This window comes from Somniosus microcephalus, chromosome 14 (genome assembly GCF_052327205.1).
Source record: "Somniosus microcephalus isolate GS21.2 chromosome 14, FLI_Smic_1.0, whole genome shotgun sequence".
NCBI classification, from domain to species: domain Eukaryota; kingdom Metazoa; phylum Chordata; class Chondrichthyes; order Squaliformes; family Somniosidae; genus Somniosus; species Somniosus microcephalus.
In genome coordinates, this window is record NC_141000.1 from 18,074,889 (window position 1) to 18,100,358 (window position 25,470).

At 48.2% G+C, this 25,470-nt stretch overlaps 1 protein-coding gene across 1 annotated transcript in view; it reads left to right on the forward strand.

Annotated features, from left to right (window-relative positions):
* The window catches only part of LOC147107359 (adhesion G protein-coupled receptor G2-like), a 74,839-nt gene that overhangs the window by 26,854 nt on the left and 22,515 nt on the right, over positions 1-25,470 (forward strand). Inside the window, exons 7-9 of the mRNA XM_086006306.1 lie at positions 4,037-4,140; positions 7,144-7,268; positions 16,206-16,474. Of these exons, the coding sequence (XP_085862432.1) occupies positions 4,037-4,140; positions 7,144-7,268; positions 16,206-16,474 (498 nt within the window). The remainder of the gene's footprint in view (positions 1-4,036; positions 4,141-7,143; positions 7,269-16,205; positions 16,475-25,470) is intronic.

A 25,470-nucleotide genomic window follows, 5' to 3' on the forward strand; every position in this document is an offset into this window, starting at 1 on the left:
GAGGTCAAGTAGGTTCTTCCCTCGTGTTGGTTCTCTCACCACCTGTTGCAGGCCCAGCCTGGCAGCTATGTCCTTCAAGACTCAGCCAGCTCGGTCTGTAGTGGTGCTACCGAGCCACTCTTGGTGATGGACATTGAAGTCCCCCACCCAGAGTACATTCTGTGCCCTTGCTACCCTCAGTGATTTTTCCAAATGGTGTTCAACATGGAGATTCATTAGCTGAGGAAAGGACAGTAGGCAATCAGCAAGAGGATTCCTTGACCTGATGCCATGAGGCTTCATGAGATCCAGAGTCAATGTTGAGGACTCCCAGGGCCACTCAATCCCAATGTGCCGCCACCTCTGGTGGGTCTGTCCTGCCGGTGGGATAGTGACGGAGGAGTCTGGGTGAAAGGTCTGATTCTGTCAGTATGACTATTTCAGGCTGTTGTTTGACTAGTCTGTGGGACAGCTCTCCCAATTTTGGCACAAGTCCCCAGCTGTTGGCGAGGAGGACTTTGCAGGGTTGACTGGGCTGGGTGTGCCGTTGTCATGTCTGAGGTCGATGCCGGGTAGTCCATCCAGTTTTATTCTTATTATTGTTTCTTGTAGCAGTTTGTTACAACTGAGTGGCTTGCTAGGCCATTTCAGAGGGCAGTTAAGAGTCACATAAAAGCCAGACCAGGTAAGGACAGCAGATTTCCTTCCCTAAAGGACATTAGTGAAGCAGATGGGTTTTTTACAACAATCTGATAGTTTCATGGTCACCATTACTGATACTAGCTTTTTATTCCAGATTTATTTAATTAACTGAATTTAAATTCCCCAGCTGCCCGTGGTGGGCATTTGAACTCACGTCTCCTGGATCCTTAGTCTGCAGGGATTACTAGCCCAGTAACATAACCACTATGCAACCGTTCCCAATATTAATTCTAAGTAAGTTCCTCCCTGGGGTCCAGACCTGCATCTTCGCCTGAGCCACTGACAATTTTAAAAACATTTAACAAACTTTTGGCCCCTTTATAAAAGGGGCAAATGGGAATATTCACTGCATCTTTCTTGGGCCCACCTGGAACCCTCCCCCACAATTTCCAGCCTCTCTTGGCTAGTGGGCATCTGAGATGTGCCTCTAGTGGCCGGGGACCATTGATTTTGTAATGAGTTGAGCTCCCCCTCACCCTCTATGCTTTGGCGGGGTCAATGCCAGACACTTAAACCGGGAAGGATAGCCTTCGGAATTGCGGGACCACCCTTATCACTCTGTTCTCCATTGGTTCCCAGTTAACCAAAGCGTTATTTAATAAATCCCTCACAGACCTCACCATACCCACCTCTGCAACCTTCTCCAACCCCATGTGCCAATACGCATTCTCTGCTCCTTTGAAACTGGCTTCTTTACATCCTACCCGCACTCTTCCATCCTACCATCAGTAGCACAGCCATCGCCTGTCTGAGATTTGCACTCTGGAACCCTCTCCCAATATCGTTCTATCTTGCTTCCTCACTCCTCACCTTTAAAAGTTTTCTCAAAACCTATGTTACTTTTTGATCATCTTGCTTAACTGTTCTGCTACTCCTGGCTGTCTCTTCCATTGCTGTGAAGCATTTGGTACGCTTACTGCATTAAAGGTGCTACATAAATCCAAGTTGTTGTTCTTGTAGTTGTAAGTATGCTAGCTGAAGCTGCCAATCATTACTCTCAGAAATGGCTAATATAATTAATGCTAGGTCAGTAGTCCCAGAATAGTCACACTGATCCCCTTTCTCACAGTGCTGGCGTTCACTGACTGGCCCATCGCTAAAACTAGCTGAACTCAGGGCTCCGCCTCACCAGACGTAACGGCTTAGATTTTCTGCTGTTGTGGGCCTTGGGCAGCATCTTGAAGGTGAACCCTGGCCCTGGTCGATTTTACAGCATTGGGGCCATTTCCTTAAAGTTGACGGGTTCCCTGGGGAGTAGCCTCCTAGAGTGGAGGTGGTGCACGACTGCGGCAGTCCTCTGAGGCTTTGGATTGCCAGTAGCCTCTATGCTGCCACTACAAACACCAGACTCTTTTTTTTTTGGCACTAACACCTAGGCTCTTGGGTCATTTACATTTTAAATGACCCCTGCATCACCCAAGGCAACACTAGACACGAGGGACCAAAAGGTGTTCCTTCTGGACAGTGCTGCTAGGAGTCAAATGATGAAAATATGTCAGATGATATATCTCCATCATTGTCATATCCTTTCAATATTTCTGCCCAATCTATTTTTTCCAGCCATCCCCCACCCATTTCAATTCCCCCCATAGACCACCAGAGGGAGTTCACAAGATCCTAACCATCATGTCTATTTGGGCAGGGGGAGGGTGCGCCAGTGTGACTTAAATGATGGTTCTTCCGAACAGGTAAGACATTTGACAATGAGATTGAAGGCAGTGGAAGTACTTTTTCATGATGTATCCATCCTTGTTGCATCGTCATATACCCTCTTAATACGATAAATATAAAATAACTGAATGTTTGCTATTAACTAGTGTCCCCTTGTCCTACTCTCGCAATTTACTTCAAAGTAATTTTACAGATTTTCATTTTCCATTCCTTTAACAATCTATATAACGCGATAAGATCACCTCTCAGATGCCTCCTTTTAAGGCTGAAAAGTCCAAGACCCTCCAACCTTTCCTCATAGTTCAGACCTTTAACACTAGGGATCAGCCTCGTAGCTCTTCTAAGAACATAAGAACATAAGAAATAGGAGCAGGAGTAGGCCAATCGGCCCCTCGAGCCTGCTCCACCATTCAATAAGATCATGGCTGATCTGATCCTAACCTCAAATCTTCTATCACTCTGCATCCACCCGAACCCATGTGATCTCCCGGGAGAGGCGAAAAACCAGATAAAGACCCAATGGCCAATTTGGGAGAAAAAAATCTGGGAAATTCCTCTCCGACCCATCTAGGCGATCGAAATTCTTCCAGGAGACCACTCTGTCCCTATATTTTCTACAGTACTTACCTTCTGTAAAGGCGATCTCCACCCCAGCCAGGAACAGGAATAAAACCATCTCCTGAAATCTAACAGAATTAGAACACAGTAGGAGCAGAACAAGGCTACACGGCCCCTGGGCCCACTCCACTACCCACAGGGCCATGACCATTCCGAACCCAGACTCATGTCCAATTTCCTGCCCGCTCCCCGTAACCCTTAATTCCCTTTACTTCTAGGAAACTATCTATTTCTGTTTTAAATTTATTTAATGATGTAGCTTCCGCAGCTTTCTGGGGCAGCAAATTCCACAAACCTACCACCCTCTGAGTGAAGAAGTTTCTCCTCATCTCAGTTTTGAATGAGCAGCCCCTTATTTTAAGATTATGCCCCCTAGTTCTAGTTTCACCCATCATTGGGAACATCCTCACCGCATCCACCCGATCAAGCCCCTTCACAATCTTATATGTTTCAATAAGATCGCCTCTCATTCTTCTGAACTCCAATGAGTAGAGTCCCAATCTACTCAACCTCTCCTCATATGACCACCCCCTCATCCCCGGGATTAACCGAGTGAACCTTCTTTGTACTGACTCGAGAGCAAGTCTGCAGTGCTTGAATGTCTCCTTTGTGTCTCAGTGACTAGAATTGGGCACAGTATTCAAGCTGTAGCCTGACCCGACCTACACAGTTTGATCATGACATCTTTTGACTGTTTTGGCTATGTAGTCCATGTAGGCTATGTTGATTGTTGCTCTGCAATGATTGGACATGCTGAGCATTGAACCTACTAAAACACCTGGGTCTCTTTCAACTTCATTCTTAGCTATTTCAGCATCATTCATGCAGTATGTGTGTATTTCCCATTTTCCCTTCCTATGTGCAGAACTTTATACTTGTCTGCATTAAATTTCAGCTGCCATTGTTCTGCCCACATCCATATTTTATCCAACTCATTCTGTCATGTGTGAGCTACCTCCTCTAATTCAACTGCCCCTCCTAGTTTGATATCTGCAGAGGAGCCTCTCAGGTGCCAGAACTTAATCTTGGAAGATTTCAGTCATAATGTGTTTTTATATGTTTGCAGATAACACATCTAGATGGAATTCGGATGGTTGTAGACTTGTACGGAACACATCCAATGAGACAGTATGTGAATGCAACCATCTCACACACTTTGGCATCTTACTGGTATGTAAACAAAATGAAAGATCCCACAATCATGCCACAACGGCCAGCCTTCATCAGAACTGGACATTTGTTAAATACGATCTAGGTGCCTGCAAGGTTCCAAGTGCAATGATTCTGTCAAAATAGATAAAATCAGTTCGACCCAAACTAATTTGGTGCATAATGTTATGATGCCCATTAAGGACATCTTTTTATTCTTCCTGTTTCCAGAAAGGAGAAATGCCTTTCACAACCTCAGGATGTCCCAAAGTGCTTTACATCTAATGAAGGACTTTGGAAGTGTAGTCATTGTTGTACTGTAACGCGACAGCCAATTTTCACACAGCAAGCTCTCACAAACAGCAATGTAATAATGACCACATAATCTGTTTTTAGTGATGTTGATTAGAAGATCAACATTTCTAGGAATTGAGGAAAAAAATTAAATGTCTTCTATGGGCACCCATACAGTGATCTTACACTGTTTGTCTCAACCTGACTTGCTCTCCTCCGTCCCTGACAGTTTCTGAAACAAGTCTTGCACCTGGAGGGATCTGGAGGGACTTACAGTGCTTCAGGTCAGAGATAGGCTTCTTTTGCCAAGAAAATTGTTAATGAAGTAATGAAGTGCGTAACTTTCTTCTGTTCTATGTGTAAACCCGTAGCCTGGCTGCAGCTATGGTAAAACCCATCCAGCTAGAAAATATCGGCAGTCTGATTAGACATTTCAATAAAACTAGATTGCCTGCTGTCAGATGACCATGTTACAGGGCACAGCAGGGTAGGAGCAGAAGCAAGTAGCAGAATTTAAGCAATAAATCATCAGGACAAATATAAAGGATGCTAGGTGCCTGCACTCTGTGTAATATAATTATTGCTTCCATGAATTAGGTTGGTTTAGAGATTACATTTTTTCATTCCAAGAAAACTATCTGGGAAATTTTATTTTGCTTAGTAAACCACCTAGTGATGTCACCAAAATAACAACAGAAAATGCTGGAAAAACTCAGCAGGTCAAGCAACATCCGTGGAGAGAAATTTGAGTTGACGTTTCGGGTCGAACCCTTCTTCAACATCTGCAGTATTTTGCTATCATACTAGTGATGTCACCAGTTCATTATGACTTTATTAGTGTGGAACTATATTTCGTATTTTCAACTTTGTAAGTTTAAGAACATCACCAGCCTGTTAATTGCTTGGTTTTGTCCAGCAGTCTCCATAACTAAGGTTGACTGGACAACTCACCAGTGACAAAACACTTAACAAATTTATTGTCCACCTCACTAGTGTTTTAAATGCGGCAAGTGTTACAATTCAGAGCTCCCGGAGGCCAGTGCATTTAATTTGCAATCCGCATTGTTTCCTGTCCATTATAACTAATGGAGGGAAAATTGTGTGCATTGACAGCTACTCCTGAATCTCTACCCATCCCCTGAAGCTGTGCACCGGGAGCATGAGCGTGTAAAACTACCCCTCACCCTCCACCGTCCCCTTACCACACACTTAAAATCTCATTTGAAAATTAGAAAATCCCTTTGCCGTTCCCAGAACACACATATACTGTTAAGTTCCTTTCTATAGCGTGAACATGTACTTAAAAAGGATTGATTTAAGCTCCTCAAATTATATAAAGAACAAAATAATCTCTGGAAAACAGTATTTATTTATTTTACATAACCTTTAGGGCCACTGATTTATTCTAACTGACTAAGTCAAATTACATTTTTATTACATTTATACATAATTCCAGATTTTTTGCTTGTGTCTCTGGGTGCTTTCCATGGTTCCATATAGTTTTCCATGAGAAGCATTTCCTTTTAGTATCCTTGCCTCTGCTCCCTCTTTTTGGTCACCCTTTGTATACTCTGTTCTCCAATCAGGCCCCTACCAACCTTACTCTAAAATCCAACTGTTGAGACAGAATCCAACTGCAATCTATGGTGACTGTTTCTTTGATTTTCCCACCTTCCAATAGGGAAGTGCCAGATTCCGCTTGGCTGCCTGTCGTTGCTGACACAGGCAGGCAGATTGGGAACCCCCAGCATGTGGGGTAGCGGGCATGAAATCCCGGCCCCAATATTTATAGAGAGTCGGGGAGGGTGTGGGGGAGTGTGGAGAGGCCGCGATACACAGAAGGGAGGCCAAAGGCTTCCTTGAGGGGTCGGGGGCAGCACTCCTGCTCCTCCTGGCCCACAAGGAGTGCTATAAAAGGCTGTCGGGTTTCAGCGCATGCGCTTCGCACGCCTAAACTCGGAACTTGCGTGACCCCTACGGGCGCATACACACCTTGTATGCACCCGTAAGGGTCGCAAAATATGGCCCATTGTTCCCAGGTAGGCTAAATGGAGCAGCTGCAGCCAAATAGTCCTAAACAATAGATTAAAGGTTGAAGTTTAAAAGCCTGAGAGTCATAAGAACATAAGAACATAAGAAATAGGAGCAGGAGTAGGCCATTCGGCCCTTCGAGCCTGCTCCGCAATTCAATGAGATCATGGCTGATCTTCTGCCTCAACTCCATTCACCGGCCCTATCGCCATATCCCTTGATGCCCTTACTAGTCAGAAATCTATCAACTTCTGTTTTGAATATACCTAATGACTGAGCCTCCACAGCCCTCTGGGGTAGAGAATTCCAAATATTCACCACCCTCTGTGTGAAGAAATTTCTTCTCATCTCAGTCCTGAATGGCCTACCCTTTATCCTGAGGCTGTGGCCCCTGGTTCTAGACTCCCCAGCCAAGGGAAACATTCTCCCAGTATCAAGCCCTGTAATCATTTTGTATGCTTCAATGAGATCCCCTCTCATTCTTCTGAATTCAAGAGAATACAGGCCTAGTTTAGAGATATCAGCATGCTGATATTGCGTTCCTCTCGCTAAACTATTAACCTCTCTCTCTCTCTCTCTCTCTCTCTTTCAGGTGCTAATTTGAGTTGCTGGGCATTTGCAGCATCTCTCTATTTATTTCAGATTTCCAGTAGTTGTACCATTTTTTTTTTACCTCCAATTTTGCTGTTGTTTTTATAGGCTATTTCCAGAGATTTTACAATCGATCCAATCAACAGCCGGATCCTCACTTTCATTACATACATAGGCTGTGGCCTTTCAGCGATTTTCTTGGCTGTGACCCTGGTGACATACCTTGCCTTTGAGTAAGTTGTTTTTGTTTTATTACAAACCTTCAAAAACTCGAATGCCGGGACATTTCATCCCCGAACCATTATATTGCACTGTGTAACATATTTAAAACAAATCACGCAATCAAACCTGTTTTACATCTGTAATATGGCATGCGTTTATTTGTTTTCACTCCAAGGGTTAGCTTGGCCCAGTAGTAGCACGCACATCTCTAAGTCAGACGCTTGTGGGTTTTAGCCCCACTGTAGGACTTGAGCACTGAATAGGCTGACCCTTCTGGTGTGATACTGAGGGACCATGTACAGCAGGCACCTCAAAGCACTGGAGAGGTACCACCAACGCTGCCTCCGCAAGACCCTGCAAATCCATTGGCAGGATAGGTGCACTAAAGTCAGTGTTCTCGCTCAGGCCAACATCCCCAGCATCGAAGCTTTGACCACGCTCGATCAGCTCCGATGGACGGGTCACATCGTTCGCATACCCGATACGAGACTCCCAAAACAAGCGCTCTACTCGGAGCTCCGCCACGGCAAGAGAGCTCCAGGTGGGCAGAGGAAACGTTTCAAGGATATCCTCAAAGCCTCCTTGAAAAAGTGCAACATCCCCACTGACACCTGGGAATCCCTGGCCCCAGACTGCACAAAGTGGAGGTGAAGCATCCGGGAAGGCGCCGAACACCTCGAGTCTCTTCGTCGGGAGCAAGCTGAAGCCAAGCACACAAGGAGTGCACGTCAACCCAAGCACCCCACCCAACCGCCCCTTCAACCACCGTCTGCCCCACCTGTGACAGAGACTGTAGGTCTCACATTGGACTCATCAGTCACCTGAGAACTCATTCTTAATGTGGAAGCAAGTCATCCTCGGTTCCGAGGGACTGCCTAAGAGAGAGAGATACTGAGGGAGTACCACATTGTCAAAGGTGCTTCTCTTTCAAAAAAAAAAGCTAAACCCTGTCTGCTTGATCAGGTAAAACATTACCAGGGTACTTCCTCAAAAGAAGAGCAGGCAGTTCTCCTGGTGACTTGGATAATATTCATTCAACAACCTACACCACCAGATTAACTGGCCAGTCATCTCGATGCTGTTTGTGGGACTTTGCTGTGCACAAATTGGCTGCTGCGTTTGCTACAAAAACAAGTGACAGCACTCCAAAAGTAATTAATTGACCATAAAGTGCTTTGGGGCATGCTAAGGACACGAAAGGGTCTATGTCAATGTGAGCTGGCTCACTCTTCCCCTTCCCCAAAGCTTTAGTCTTATGAAGTAATTCTTAGATCAACGGCTCTATCGTGTTACCCCAGAAGGAGTCAAGTGAATTGCTTTGTGCCGGATAGTGTTGGAGAGAAAGGAATTAAGCTTTAACTCAAGGGTTAAGCCCTGTGTTGTTGGAGGCACTTTTTCCTGGTGTTTCCTAAGAATGTTTCCTAAGAATCCATCACCGGTCAGGATTTCTATTAGATTTTTGTAGGATTCCTCAGCTTAAAAATGTCTTTACCTAAACTAGTTTCATTTTTCACTCTTAACTGGTGTGACATTTTACTGATTTAGGATTTGCATCCAACTTGGGGTGGTGGGGGGGAGGGGGGGAGGGGGAGAAACATTTGTGTGCGCAGTCACTCTGAGAGATGCATTCTTTTAAAATATTTATTGTTCTCCTGTACAGGAAACCTATAAACCTATCCTTCTGTCTGTGTTTATGAGGATTTATGACATTGATAAAATAAAGACTTGATGTGATATATTAAGGCCATTTTCTGCTTGGATTGCTTAAGTAAATTGCCTTTGAAACGATGGGTGTAATTTTTCATTGTTCAGACTGAATACAAACACAAGCCAGTAGAATAAGTTTCCAGACTGCTCCTGTATGTCTTCTCTTGTACATCCGCCACTTCCTTTACCCTACCAATGGTGGCTGTGCGTTCAGCTGTCTAGGCCCTAAGCTCTGGAATTTTCTAGCTAAACCTCTTTCCCTCTCCCCCTCTCCCCTTCTCTCCCCTCCTTTAAGACGCTGCTTAAAGCCCACCTCTTTGACCAAGCTTTTGGTCACCTGTCACCTTTATGTGACTCGGTGTCAATCCTGTGAAGTGCCTTGGGATGTTTTACTATGTAGGAGTTGCTGGAAATCAACAGACTGCGAGACTTTCGTAGCAGCAAAGAAAAACGCGTGTTAGCTTTATTAACTCTCCGTTAGACTGAGGGACTCGGCCTTGTCGCAGGGCTATGATATCATCACACAATCGACGACTCTTAAAGGGACCCTGCCCCGATAACCCAACCAAGTTCCGTACATAACGTGGAGCGATAACAACATTGGCTATACATAGTGAATTGTGTTACTGTCCCTATGTGGTCTCCGCCACATACGTCCCCCCAGAATTCACTAGAACTGGCAATGTCAGTCGTTGAGGTGCCCAAATCACACGGCCGAAACGGCTCCTTAAGTCCGGGGTGGGGACCTGGGGGGTCGCAGGAGGGTCCCCGGGCACTCGGTGTTGGCCTGAGGGTGCAGAAGCCGGAGGTCAGCCCCGCCGCGGGGGCTGAGCCAACCCAACGGGTCGGTCCAGATCCAGGTGGGCCGGCTTAAGACAGTCCACGGAAATGTAGTCCGGCTTACCGCCGACATCCACCACGAAGGCCTTGTCCCCGGCTTCCAGGACGCGGAATGGTCCATCATAGGGTGGGTGAAGAGGTCCCCGGTGGGCGTCGTGGCGGACAAAAACGTACTCCGCCGCACGAAGGTTGGGCAGAACATGGGACTGAGGGAGACCGTGCTGCGACGTGGGCACCAGCGCAAAAACCTTGGCGTTGTCCAGGAGGGCGGACCGCTGATGGGCTGCGGACCAAGGGTCCGTGGCGTTGGGGACGAAATTCCCCAGGAACCCGCAGCGGCTGCCCGTAGACGAGCTCGGCAGACGAGGACTGGAGGTCCTCCTTGGGGGCGGTCCTGAGTCCCAACATGACCCACGGGAGTCTGTCGATCCAACTGTCGTCCCGGAAGCTGGCCCGGAGCGCGGCCTTCATGGAGCGATGAAACCGTTCGCACAGCCCGTTAGCCTGAGGGTGGTGAGCTGTGGTGCGGTGGAGCCTCAAACTGAGGCCTTGGGCGACAGCGTTCCAGAGCTCCGACGTGAACTGGGGCCCCTGGTCGGAGGAGACGTCAGATGGGGCGCTGAACCGGGTGACCCAAGTGTTGATGAACGCCCGAGCCACATCGGCGGACGTTGTTGACGACAGCGGGACGGCATCCGGCCATCGGGTGGTTCTGTTGACCATCGTGAGGAGGTGGGTGAACCCGCGGGAGGGCGGCAGGGGCCCCACCAGGTCCACGTTAACATGGTTGAACCGCCTCTCGGGCACCGCGAAAGGCGCCAACAGGGCCTTAGTATGGCGATGCACTTTCGAGCGCTGGCATATTACGCAGGTATTGGCCTAGTCGCGAACGTCCTCCTTGAGCCCGTGCCAGATGAACATAGCCGCCACCAGCTTCTGTGATGGCTTCCTGCCTGGGTGGGAAAGGCTATGGACGGCGTCGAAAACCTGCCGTCTCCACCCGTCGGGTACGATGGGGCGTGGCTGCCCAGGGGAGGCGTCACACAGGAGCATGGTGCTGGCATCGTCAAACGCGACGTCCGCTAACTGACGGCCCGTGACAGCCGTTCTGTAGGCCTGGACGTCCGGGTCGGAGGCCTGGTCGGCCGCCATGCGGGTGTAGTCGATGCCGAGGTGTACGGCGCTGGCGACAGCCCGGGAGAGACAGTCGGCGATGGGGTTGTCTTTCCCAGCCACATGCTGGATGTCCGTCGTGAACTCGGAGACGAAGGAAAGCTGGCGCTGCTGACGGGCCGACCACGGCTCGTAAACTTTGGCCATGGCGAAGGTCAACGGCTTGTGGTCCATGAACACCGTGAACGGGCGAGCCTCCAGCAGGAAACGGAAGTGTCGGACGGCGAGGTAGAGACCGAGAAGCTCGCGATCGAAGGTGCTGTACTTCCGCTCGTTGGGGCGGAGCTGCCAGCTGAAGAAGGCGAGCGGCTGCCAGGAGCCGTTGACCCACTGTTCGTGGACGGCGCCGACAGCATATTCCGAAGCGTCAGTGGTGAGAGCGATCGGCGCATCGGGCATTGGATGCGCCAGCATGGTCGCATTAGCCAGGGCCTTTTTCATGTCCGTGAAAGAATTGGCCATCTCCTCGGACCAGTCGACGGCGAGCTTGTCGGGCTTGCCTTTGAGGGCCTCGTAAAGGGGCTGCATAAGCTGGGCTGCCCGAGGAATGAAGCGATGATAAAAGTTCACCATGCCCAAAAACTCCTGCAGGGCCTTCACGGTGAGGGGTCGCGGAAAATCCTTCACGGCCTCCACTTTCAACGGCAGTGGCACCGCCCCGTCCTTCATGATGCGGTGCCCGAGAAAGTCGATCGAGGACAGCCCGAACTGGCACTTGGCCGGATTGACGATTAGGCCGTGCTGGCTGAGGCGTTTGAAGAGAGTCCGGAGGTGGGACACATGCTCCATTCCTGAAGGCGCTGGCGATGAGAATGTCGTCCAGGTAGACGAACAGGAATGGCAGGTCCCGTAACACGGTGTCCATTAGGCGTTGAGAAGCCTGAGCGGCATTTTTGAGACTGAATGGCATGCGGAGGAATTTGAACAGCCCGAACAGGGTGATCACCGCGGTTTTCGGGACATCCTGCGGCCGGATGGGGACCTGGTGGTAACCCTGAATGAGTTCCACTTTAGAGAAAACAACTTTCCCGGCCAGGCGGGCGGAAAAGTCCTGGATGTGTGGAATCGGGTAGCGGTCGGGGGTCGTAGCATCGTTGAGGCGCCGGCAATCGCCGCACGGGCGCCAACCGCCACCTGGTTTCGGTGCGATGTGGAGGGGCGAGGCCCACGGACTGTTCGACCGGCGAATGATGCTGAGGCGCTCCATCGTGTCGAACTTGGCTTTAGCGATGGCGAGTTTCCCCGGGTCGAGGCACCGAGCGCGGGCGTAGACAGGCGGACCAGTGTTCTACCCCGTGCTTGGTGGCGGCGGAAGAGAAAGTGAGCTTCGTGAGGTCCGGGAACCCAGCGAGGAGGCGGGGAAACTCGTCGGAGGCCGAGAGTGCGCTGGACAACTTCGTCGTGCCGGAACCACTGAGCGAACACGGGAGCGAACTGAAAGTCTCAACGTTGACGAGACGTCGGTTCTTGACGTCCACCAAAAGGCCATTGGCACAGAGGAAGTCAGCGCCGAGAAGGGGGGTGGATACTTTCGCTGTAACAAAGTCCCAAGTGAAACACTGCCCGCCAAAACACAGCGCCACGCTCCCTTTCCCGAAGGTACGGATGGAACTGCCGTTGGCGGCTTCGAGGGCGGGGCCGTGGTTCCCCCCTTGTATGTCTATGGTTGACGCGGGCAGGACGCTCACCTGGGCACCCGTGTCGCAGAGGAAACGACGTCCAGAGTCAGTGTCCGTAATGAATAACAGACTACCTGAACGGCCGACAGCCATGGTAGCTAATGAGTGGGCCTTTGCGTTTCCCGATGTGGTAAAGCTGCACGGGGGCCGGCACTTCTTAGCTTTGGGGCCGAACTGCGCGTGGTAGAAGCACATGCTTGGGGGCTGCCGCCGTTGGGCTGTGGCGGTGGAGGCAGGGCCCCGCATGGCCGCGCAGTACTGTTGCCCGGCGGAGAAAATTTGTCGGCCTCCTTGGCCAGGTCGCAGAAATCACTAATATGAGAGTTGGCTAAAGCCGACCGTACCTGCCCTGGCAGCTGTTGTAGGAACAGTTCTCTGAAGAGGAAGCACGGCTTGTGCTTGCCCAGGAGGGTTAACATGTGGTCCATCAGTTCTGAGGGCTTGGAGTCGCCAAGCCCGGGTAGAGAGAGAAGCTGGTGTGCGCGCTTGGGTTCAGTTAGTCCAAAAGTCTCTAGGAGGTGCGTTCTCAACGTCGCAAATTTGTGGTGCTCCGGGGGGTCCTCGAGCAGGCTCATGACTCTGGCCGCGGTGGAGCTGCCGAGAGCAGAGACGACGTAATAATACTTTGTGTCGTCCCCGGTGATGTCCCGGAGTGCAAACTGAGCCTCGGCCTGGGCGAACCAAGCGGCAGCCTGTCGTTCCCAAAACTCCGGTAATTTGAGAGAAACGGCGTTCGTCGCCATCTCGGATAAAGTCTTTGGAAACGTCCAAAAGAGAAACGGGGTCACCAATGTAGGAGTCGCTGGAAATCAACAGACTGCGAGACTTTCGTAGCAGCAAAGAAAAACTCATGTTAGCTTTATTAACTCTCCGCATGGACTGAGGGACTCAGCCTCGTCGCAGGGCTATGATGTCATCACACAATCGACGACTCTTAAAGGGACCCTGCCCCGATAACCCAACCAAGTTCCGTACATAACGTGGAGCGATAACTCAATTGGCTATACATAGTGAATTGTGTTACTGTCCCTATGTGGCCTCCGCCACAACTATGTTAAAGACATTATATAAATGTAAATTGTTGTAGTTCTTCTTCTTCATCAACACCATGGGCAACACGCACATTTGGCAGATGATGAGTAACTGCAGGTAATGAAGGGAGAAGGTGATTCACTGGCATGGGGCACTGTCCTGTCAGATCTGGCACCTGTGTTCAAATTCAGCCAAAGACTGCTGGGATGAAAGTCTCCTCTGGCTGCTGGATGTAGCTGTCCTAGGGAAAGTTTCTTTATAAATCTTTCAGTTCAAGGCCCAATCTAAGGCAGCTATAGCACCACCCATCCTGATCTTGAGTCTCAATATCTCCAAAGTGCACAAACTAACCTCTCACCACAAGTACTCTCAACAAATCCTTTACCAGTGGGAGGTAAGAAAGCAGCTGTGCGCACTGGGTATTTATTGATGTCCGTATGCCTGACTTTTAATCAGCCCCATGAATTGCTGTTCAGTCTTCTTGCCTTCTTTTCAATGGCATGTTTCAGGAAGCCTGGGAAACCCGTGCATGTCACGTTAAATTTCAATCCCAGTGAAAATCTCATTCAAATTGCTTCATTTAAATATTACAACCAGTTACCCGCCTCTCCGGAGGGGGCTATGCGCACGCATCGAAACGGGCCTGAGTTAAACCCGGAAGTCGGCACGGTAGAGACAGATTCCAGTCGTGCTTCCATTTTCACCAACAACCCTCCTGAACTCCAACACACATGGGGGGAGAAATTCAGTATCGCCCCATCCGGGGCGCCGTTATCGGCCGTGCGCAAAGTTTAGCGCCTGGTGCTAATTATCGCCTCCGACAGCAAACTTGGCTTTTATCGCCCCTGGAGGTGATTGGAACGCTAAATCAGGTGCTTCACACTTGTCTTAAGGCGCAAACGCCGAGGAGCGAGGCACTACCTCAGAGCGCTGGTGAAGCAAGTAAGGGCAAATCAAAATGAACCTGCAAAGTGCTGCTCAGTACTCAAAACTCCTTCACACAGCATTGAATCTCTCCAGAAGTCTCTCTCTCTCTCTCTCTCAGAATGCGTGGTGCAAAAATGTCACCGACAAAAAAAGGCAGGAAGCGGTCGCCTTTAAATAGCGCTCCCCCAGTCCCTTTCTAACAGCATAACGCTCCCCTCAACCTGTCATTGCTAGCGGCAGGCGGTAAGGCAGGGGGCGCCACTCAATATCCGGTCCGGGGCGCTAACGGGGCGTTGCGCACTCGACTGACGTCAGATCTGCCGGCGCAGGAGATTGTGGCGGTAGTGTTTAGCGCCGTCGCAAAATGTCTAGTTAATTTCGCGAGCAGCGCAAACATTGCCGCGCCAGGGCGCTAGTTGCTTTGCTCCCCAATTGGCGCCCTCTTAAGAGACTAACGGGAGGCGCAAACAACTGAATTTTTCCCCCATACTCTTTACGACTAAAATGACCCCCCATTGATTCAGATCAATGATATCCTGCACCAAATTCTTCAAAACACAAATAATGAAATAAATTAGTTGACAAATGGTTTGGATTTTGCAGTGGATATAGAATTTAGTCCATAGAGATTTTATATTGTGCTCTTATAGAATAAACAAGCCTCTATTACTGAGGTTTATGTTTATCCCATTCTTTTCAAAACTGCTGCCATTCCTTAACTGAACAGATTGGATGAGGGCTATATTAAAACCTGTTTTCAAGTAAGGGAACCTGTTAAAAGAGGCACCTTTTTCAGAGAGGCTCAGAACAGGGGTGAGGATATACACCAAAATTGATAAATCTCAGTCGTTTATTTTCTATTACATTTACTTTTCTACCTATTGTTTTTGAAATTAGTATTGTACATATGTTTTAAAAAGGCACCAGTGAAAGACAGACTTATTACAAGCCATAAATTCCAGTCAGAGCAATTCACTCACTCCTGCTACCCTCTTCCAGCAGAGGTGTTCAGGGGCAATAGAAAGTGCTTGGCAACCTATTTGTTATTCTATCAATGTACAAGTTCATATAATGATTCATGTTGGAGAGTATCATTGTGTCACTATCTACTGTGGTGATGAAAATGGAGTGTGGAAAATGGCCTCAAAAGTGGAGTGACGCATATCCTAAAAGTGAAGGAAAAGGGATCATTTTCTGAGGTCACGTGGCCTCACCCACTCTCCTGGAAATCAGGGGTGCACTGATAATATTAATGGATGGAGAATCTTGGGCAGCCTGCCTGTGATTTGCTGATATGTACTGACCATGGTTGAAGCTTCCCACCAGCAGTGTGGTCGCAGCTCTTTAAAGTTATCTGTATGCTATTCAATGTCATATTGTTAATAACAGTTTAATATGTACTAAAAGATACATATAATTACTGACCTTTGATCAATGAAGAAATAAAATTATATTTGACATGCTATAATCTAACTACTTATTCAGCCCTCTTAAATTTAAATCCTACACAATATGCAATAATGGATATGAGATCGCAAATGATTGAATGACTAATTTCTAGTTACTAAGTAACTTTTGTTTTTCTTTCAGAAAGCTCCGTCGAGACTATCCCTCAAAAATCCTAATAAACCTTTGCACAGCCCTGCTGCTCCTCAATATGGTATTCCTCATTGATTCCTGGATTTCTGTCTACGATATTGAGGGTCTGTGCATCACAGTGGCTGTCTTCCTCCATTACTTCCTGTTGGTTTCCTTCACTTGGATGAGCCTTGAGGGCTTCCACATGTACCTGGCTCTGGTTAAAGTCTTTAATACTTACGTGCACAGATACATGTTGAAATTCTGCGTTATCGGTTGGGGTGAGTAAGCTTCGCAGCTTTCGTTGTAAAAAAAAGAAAATGTCACGGACAAAATGAACTCCTGTTGCGCTGAGGGTAAACATAGGGGGCCTGTGGGCAAGTGGAACCCCAGAGTAGAATGTTCTCACTCTAATTAGCGTGTGCATTATTTAAGGTCTAATTAGCTCAGGAGTATCTGGCAAAGTGTGGCCCAGGGCATCGAAGAAGCAATGTGCTTCAAGTGGCCATTCATCTCGGAAGCGAGTGTTGGCATGCTATTGGACAGTGGGAGGCATCAGTGCTGAATCCGATCCTGTCCTCACTTGTCATCCACGCACTTGTTTTCGAGCAGTGGGGAGGTTACTGGACAACAATCAGGGCTGGCAACGCTGGGCAATATATCACTCCCTAGCCCAGGGCTACTGACACCAATTGTACAATTCTGCCACTGCCCCAGCAAAGATCAGCTAACTAATCACAGACCAGCGAATATCAGGCCCCTTTCTTTTCTTTAATCCTGAATAGAGATGATGCGAAGTCTGAAACATTTGGAACACCCCCACCCCTCCCCACACCCCTGAACCCCCCATTGTCTTCAGTCCCCTCCACAAACGCTGTTCCCTAGCCACTGACTCCATCCCTCTCCCTAACATCTGTCTGAGGCTGAACCAGGTTGCTCGCAACCTTGGTGTCGTATTTGACCCTGAAATGAGCTTCTGACCACATATCCACGCCATCACCAAGGCACCTATTTCCACCTCCAGAACATCGCCCAACTCTGCCTCTGCCGAAGCCCATCTGCTGCTGAAACCCTCATCCATGCCTTTGTTACCTCTAGACTTGACCATTCCAATGCACTCCTGGCCGGCCTCCCATGTTCTACCCTCCATAAACTTGAGGTCATCCAAAACTCTGCTGCCCGTGTCCTAAGTCGCACCACGTCCCGTTCACCCATCACCGCATGTGCTCACTGACCTACATTGGTTCCCGGTTAAGCAACGCCTCGATTTTAAAATTTTTATCCTTGTTTTCAAGTCCCTCCATGGCCTCGCCTCTCCCTATCTCTGTAACCTCCTCCAGCCCCACAACCCTCTGAGATATCTGCGCTCCTCTAATTCTGGCCTCTTGAGCATCCCTGATTTTAATCGCTCCACCATTGGTGGCAGTGCCTTCATCTGCCAAGGCCCTGAGCTCTGGAATTCCCTCCCTAAACCTTTCCGTCTCTCCACCTCTTCTTTGCTCCTTTTAGACGCTCCTTAAAACCTACCTCTTTGACCAATCTCCTTATGTGGTGTCAAATTTTGTTTTATAACGCTCCTGTGAAGCGCCTTGGGATGTTATTTTAAAGGCGCTATATAAATACAAGTTGTTGTTGTTGTTGTTTAAATCGAAGGGACTCTGATGGAATCACAATTAAGACTAGTGATTTGTAACCACGGTAAATGATCCCATGACCTTTGTTACTAATGCAACAAGTGAGATTCTAACCCAATTAGTGTGGTTTAGAAAAAAGCTGGTTACTTTATGGAATATTTTTTTCAAGTCTGCTGCTATCATCCAGTGTGGTCATAAAATCGTGCCTTTGCACTACAGAAAATGCAGCAGTGCCAGTGCACTACCGCGGATACAGTAGTGCCAGTGCACTACCGCTGATACAGTAGTGCCACTACACTACCGCTGATACAGTAGTGCCAGTGCACTACCGCTGATACAGTAGTGCTAATGCACTGTACCTGATACAGCAGGGTGAGTGCACTACTGCTGACACAATAGCTCCAGTGCACTACTGCTGATACTCTTGCTATTTCCAGCATTTAAAGTTAAGGGTTTTATTATATTAAAAGGCAGCATTTAACAAATAAATCTGTTGATAGTGTAGTGTATGTAACCGTTCCACCTTTAAGAGAACTATTTTAAGGGTTGCACTACTTTATCTTGGCTGCTGTATACTGTAATACCGGTGGCGACCACACCGGTATATAAGTGCTGTGTAATGGTTTATTGGGCAGTTCCGCCCTGACCTTCAACTAGTAAAGACCTGTTAAAGTTTACTCTTGTGGTCTGTGTAGTAATTCTCAATATAACACACAGACTTAACAGTGGCGACGAGTACGATCTTACCCTGCGGCAGAGATACATCCAAGGCAGTTTAACGGGCGTCGAGAGGAGGCATCCGCCCTCATCATTCTGCTGAGAAAAGACTCGAGTCTGCAGAGCGAAGGAAGAATTCTGACACGAAGCCTTCCATCAGCAACAGGCAGTGATCATTGTTAAGTATGTGTATTGTATTGAACAATTAACACAAAGACTTAAACGTATAACTCAAACAGGTCTTTACTGGTTGGAGGTAGGGACTATACGTAGGTCTTTACTTCATGCCCACAGGCGGGAACTGAGGGGAGATCAGTACCCACAGTACTATTTATACCCCTATGGCCAGGAGTGGTACTGCGTATCACTACGCCCAACAAGTAGTGCAGTCCTGTCCATAGGTTCAAAGTAGCACACATATTACATACACAACATTCCTCCCTTCCTAGCTTTACAGTCATCTCCCCATTTAACATAACGTAATAACATATATACATATATAACTTCAGGTTTACATAACAGAATAACATAGATACATAGATAACTTCATGTCAAAACAGATCACAGATTCAGTCTCTGCGGAAAACAGTTCACAGATTCAATCTCTGTGGTGGAGTCGGTTCACGTTGCTGGAGTGACTCATTCAATAGTCCTTCCATGGATTTAACAGTTTGAACTTCCGAACTGAATTGGCTCTGTTCGGAGGGACCACGTGTGTGATCTGGTAGAGGTAATAATGGTTCAGATGGGTCATCTTCTGTTTCGACTTTTCCTTTTCTGCTTCTTGGAGACTCTCTGGGCTCCACTGTCAGCTGCCAGCTGCATGCGCAGTTCCTCCTTCTCTCCCTCCTTTTTCCGTAGTAGAGCCACCTTCTCCCGATGTTCCGTAGACTTTCGGTGCTCCTCCATGATTTCTGTATGGTGGGAGTCGAAGTTACAAGTTGGGCAGGACAGGACATAGTAATATTCGGTGTCGTCCTGATCTAGGCCAGCGAGAGGGTCTTCTATTTCCTCCATACCCAGCTGGGCGTTAGCCAGCTTTTGTTCCAAGTCCAGACATCTTTCCTGAAGAGACTTCTTCATGCGTACCTCTTCATCCAGCTTTTTCTGGGCTTTCAGCAAGTCGTTTACTAATGACCTCATTTGAGATTTTACTACTTCAACTTCTTTTGGAGATTGATTGATCGGACTATTCAATCCCTCTACCGGAGCAGCTGTTTCAGCGGTCTGTTGTTCTACGTTGACGTGAGTCAGCGTACTTTTGGCATCCAAGGGCTGCTCTGTTGCAGTCATCTCAGTCTGTGTTGCCACCTCAGCTCTTCCAATAACCTTTGAGAGCTCCGAACCCCTTTCGTTTGAATATTGAAGTTCGTGTTCAAGTTTTTCCCATTTCAGAGTCCTGTCCTTCAGCATATGCAGGAGTTGGCTGACCGTTAACTCCTCTGACATCAGACGTTTTGTGTGCTCCTGCTCCATTTTCTCCATCAGCTGCTTCTGTTGTCTTTCCAGATTCTCCAACTCTATATCAAAGAACTCTTTCGTTGCATTCAACTCTTGCTCACAACGGCGAAGCATTTGTTCTAATTGCTGTTGTAGTTTGAAATGGAGTTGAGTTCGAGCCCGGTGTCCCTCAGAAATGGGCACATCAGTAGACTTGCCAGACTCAGAATCCACAGTTAAACTATGTTGTTGTTGCTCAGTGGAATTCTGTGCTGAAACGTTGTCTTTTGCACCTGAGTTGGGCTTACCATCATCCGTTCCAGAGTCTGGGCCGACTATCTTCACCGAGTTCTCACTCGTTATTGTTTGTAGGAAATGCCAGTCCATATTCATTTTCCTAATCCACTCCCGTCCTAGTAGTGGAGAACCTCCTTCAGATATCACATATAAGTCCATTATTTGACTGTCTTCGCCCTTGTGGACCACTGCAACCTCTATTTTCCCGATGGGGTACACTCTTTGCCCCGTGTATGTTTTCAATATAATCCCCGTATCCTGTAGGGGAATATGTTGGAATAACTTTCCGTAATCTTTCTTATTTATGACCGTCAATGCCGATCCAGTGTCCAATTCCAGTTTTACTTGGACTCCTTCTATCTGAAGAGTGACCCAAATTGTCTGGAGGTCTGCACCCTTACCAGCATTGAGTACTCTTAAGCTAGCCAGTTCATTACAGCTTAAGCTAGCCAGTTCATTACTGCTAGCGTCTGAATTGGACTCCTGTTCGGTCACCTTGTGTACCTTTGCGTATTTTCCTTGCGGTGACTTCTTGTTGCTGGTCTTCTTCCCTGACCTGCATACTCTAGCTATATGTCCAAGCCTACCACAAGTTCTACATTCTTGGTTTTTAAACCAACACTGGTTCTGATCATGCGTTGTCTTTCCACAACGATAACATTTGCCAGAACTCACACCCAATTTGTGTGCACTGAGCTCCGGTGACCGTAGCTGCATTACTGCCGTGCCTCTCGCTGCGGCTTCGTGTGCTGCTGCCATAGTGACCGCCTTCTCAAGCGTCAGCTCATTCTCCTCTAGCAGTCGCTTTTGTGTATCCTGTTTAAATAAACCACACACAAATTTGTCTCGAAGTGCCTCTGTCAGTCCCGTTCCAAACTGGCAATATTTCGCTAATTTACGCAATTCCAGCAAATAATCAGCATTGCTTTCATGCTGTAGCTGCCTTCTGTCGTAAAATTTAAATCGTTCCGCTAGCATCAGCGGCGTGGGGTTTAGATGATCTTTCAGGACAGTAACAATCTCATCGAACGTCTTATCCGCCGGTTCATCTGGTGATAACAGGTGTTTCAATTGCCCGTATGTCTTCGCACCCATTAAATTTAATAATGTTAGAGCTTTATCTTGGTCATGAATTTTATTGGCCTTACAATAATTTTTTACTCTTTCAACATATATGGCCCAATCTTCGAGGTCACTATCAAAGGTGCTAATATTCCCGTGTTTAGGCATTGTAGATTTGCAATTTCTCAGATTTTATTTTGTTTACTTGTTATCAAAGATGGCGGCTTCCCGCTCTTGCCGTCGTCCTCCGCCCACAAAATGGCGGTTTTCCCGCGCTTGGCGGTCTTCACCCGTCCCCCGACGCCGTCTCCCTTCAGCCCCCGAGTGCGGCCCTTATCTTTGGTCCCGATCGCTGGCCCGCGCTGCGCCTCGCACTTGAAGCGGCTCCCGGCCTCTGGCTCACCCGCTCGCGCGGCTCTTATCAGGGATTGCGATCGCCCTTATCTTCTCCAACTTCCCCAGCCCTGTCTTTGCAGCCAACACTGCACGGCTTACCCCACCACCTAGGTTGAACAAGGAAACTGCAGAAAGACTTCTGTCAGTCGCTGGAAGCTGTCAGGATGTTTGCTGCACTCCAGTGCTCAGTCGCTGATGGAGGCTTCAGAGTCCTAAAGCCTGTCGCTTCTAGTGGGGTGGTGATGTTTGAAACCTCTCTTCAACTGCCGCAGGGTAAGAACCTGACTCGTCGCCAGTGTTAAGTATGTGTATTGTATTGAACAATTAACACAAAGACTTAAACGTATAACTCAAACAGGTCTTTACTGGTTGGAGGTAGGGACTATACATAGGTCTTTACTTCATGCCCACAGGCGGGAACTGAGGGGAGATCAGTACCCACAGTACTATTTATACCCCTATGGCCAGGAGTGGTACTGCGTATCACTACGCCCAACAAGTAGTGCAGTCCTGTCCATAGGTTCAAAGTAGCACACATATTACATACACAACAATCATCCCTTCTATCACGGTGGTGGGTAAGCCGATCAGCGACGAGCAGCAAGTCGGCCACGTTGACTGTGAGTAGGGGAGAAAATAACAAAAAAAACGGAGGATATAAGGGCGGAGAACTCGACCACGGCCGGGGAAAAGAGCCGGACAGAAGTCGGGGCCAGAGGCGCTGAGACTGGGGCAGCGTAAGGCACGGAAGCCGCGGTGAATACAAACGCAGCCGATGCGAAAGACCGGGTTGCAAGCGGGCTGGGAGACGCAACAGCGTCGAGAGAGAGAGCTCGACCGCGACCGGTGAAAAAGGCCGGGCAGCTACCGAGGACGCGAGGCGCAGCGACCGGGTCAGCGTAAGGCGTGGGAGAAAATAAAAAAACCGCGGAGAACTCAGCCGCAGCCGGGGGGAAAGGACCGGACTGCAAGAGGGGCTGGGAGGCACGATTTGAAAACCGCTGGGGGGGGGGGCGAACGCAGCAAATCGGCAATCGCCATTACAGCCAGCGGGGGGGAGAAAGGCAAACGCGGGAAGCCGCCATTTTCGGAGGCGGGGGAAGAAGACAAGCGCGGGAAACCGCCATTTTGTAAAAAAAAAAAAAATTCTTTTGTTTCTCAAGAAGATCGCGAGGATGCCTAAGCGTGGTAACATCAACGATTTCGATCCCGATGTTGAAGATTGGGCCACGTATGTAGAACGCATAGAGATATATTGTAAGGCAAATAAAATATCAGATGAAGATAAAGCACTAACCTTACTAAACTCAATGGGTGCGAAGGCATACGGGCTATTAAAGCATCTTCTATCACCAGCTAAACCGGCGGATCAGACTTTCGCTAATATTGTTGCTGTCCTGAAGAATCATTTGAACCCCACACCGCTGATGTTAGCGGAACGATTTAAATTTTATGCGAGAACGCAACTGAAAGAGGAAAGCAACGCGGAGTATTTAATTGAACTGCGCAAGCTAGCGAAATACTGTCAGTTTGGGGAAAGCCTGACAGAGGCACTGAGAGACAAATTCGTGTGTGGATTGTCGAAAGAAGGAACACAAAAGCGGCTGCTTGAAGAGAATGATCTTACACTTGATAAGGCTGTCACTATTGCAGCATCGCACGAAGCCGCAGCGAGAGGCACCGCGGAAATGCAGCTGAAGGCAGCGGTACTCAGCGTAGATCAAATGGCTTCGGGTACAACGAAATGTTATCGTTGTGGGAAGACAACACACGATCAGAACCAATGCTGGTTTAAAAACCAGGAATGTAGAAAATGTGGCAAGCTTGGTCACATAGCTAAAGTATGCCGGTCAGGAAAGAAGACCAGCAACAAAAAGTCACCACAGGAAAAGTGCAGAAAGGTACATAAGGTGGCTGAGAAGAGTTCGGATGAACAGAATTCGGATTCAGACTCCAACAGCAAGGAACTGGGTAGTCTGAGAATTCACAAGGAAGCTGACTGACAAACTATCTGGGTCACACTGCAGATAGCAGGAGTCCAAGTGAAGATGGAATTGGACACCGGATCGGCGTTGACGGTCATGAATAAGCAAGATTACAAAAAGTTATTCAAACCTATTCCCCTACGGGATACGGAGATAGTATTGCAGACATACACGGGGCAAAAAGTATACCCCATCGGGAAGATAAAAGTCAAGGTGGTACACAAGGGCAAAGAACACCAAGGAATGGATTTATATGTACTACCTGAGGGAGGTCCACCACTTCTGGGACGGGAGTGGATCAGGAAAATAAATATGGACTGGCACTCCCTAAACGCAATAACGGTAGATTCCGAGAAAAAAGATGTCAAACCTGAACGATTGTCCAGAATATTGGATGAGGCTAAAGAGGTGTTCCAACAGGGACTAGGAACACTGAGAGGAATTAAGGCAAAAATCAAGATTGCAGAACAGGCAACCCCAAAATTTTTCAAAGCCAGGCCGGTACCTTATGCGATACGACCTGCTGTGGAAGCTGAGCTGGAAGGGCTAGAACGTTCAGGAGTACTGTCTAAGGTGGACTGGAGTGAGTGGGCCACGCCCATTGTGCCCGTCATGAAGCGTTCATCGAGTAACAAGCCAGGGGAACCGGGGAAGGTCCGCATCTGTGGAGACTTCAAGATCACAGTTAATCCGGTGCTTCACACGGTGCAATATCCGCTTCCGCGGATTGAGGATATCTTTGCTTCATTGTCTGGCGGGAAACGCTTCACCAAGATAGACCTGGCGCAAGCGTACTTACAGATGGAAGTTGAGGAAGAGTCGCGCCAGTATCTCACAATCAACACGCACAGAGGCTTGTATCGATATAATAGACTGGTTTTTGGAGTGGCTTCGGCTCCAGCAATTTGGCAAAGGGCCATGGAGCAGGTATTACAGGGAATTCCAAGCACTCAATGTTACTTGGACGACATCCTGATTACAGGAGATGACGATGAGGAACACCTTGCTAATTTGAAACTGGTGCTCACCAGGTTGAAGGAATATGGCCTTCGAGTTAATCGCCAGAAATGTGACTTCTTTCAGAAACGGATCTCGTACTGTGGTCATATCATTGACCAGGAGGGGCTGCACAAGTCACCTGACAAGATCGAAGCTGTTGTGAAGGCTCCCGCTCCGGAAAATGTATCCAAGTTGAGGTCGTTCTTAGGGTTGATTAACTATTACCATAAGTTTCTGCCAAATCTATCCACGGTGCTGCATCCGCTGAATGCTCTTTTACAGAAAGAAGTACCATGGAAGTGGAGCGAGGACTGTAAGAAGGCCTTTCGCAAAAGCAAGGCATTGATCACCTCAGAGGAAGTGTTGGCTCACTTCAACCCAACGCTACCTATTCGTTTAGCTTGTGATGCTTCTCCTTATGGTATTGGATCAGTACTCTCACACAAGTTACCAAATGGCTCGGAAAGGCCAGTCGCATTTGCATCCAGATCATTGACCTCCGCTGAGCGCAACTATGCTCAGATAGATAGGGAGGCTCTCAGCCTGGTGTGGGGAGTAAAGAAGTTTAATCATTACCCGCAGGGCCAGAAGTTTACACTGCTGACAGACCACCAGCCGTTGGTATCCATATTCAACCCTAAAAAGGGCGTTTCCATTATGACAGCGCAAAGGCTACAGAGGTGGTCCCTTTTCCTAGGGGCACACCAATATGACATAGAATACAAAGGATCAAAGCAGCATGGGAAT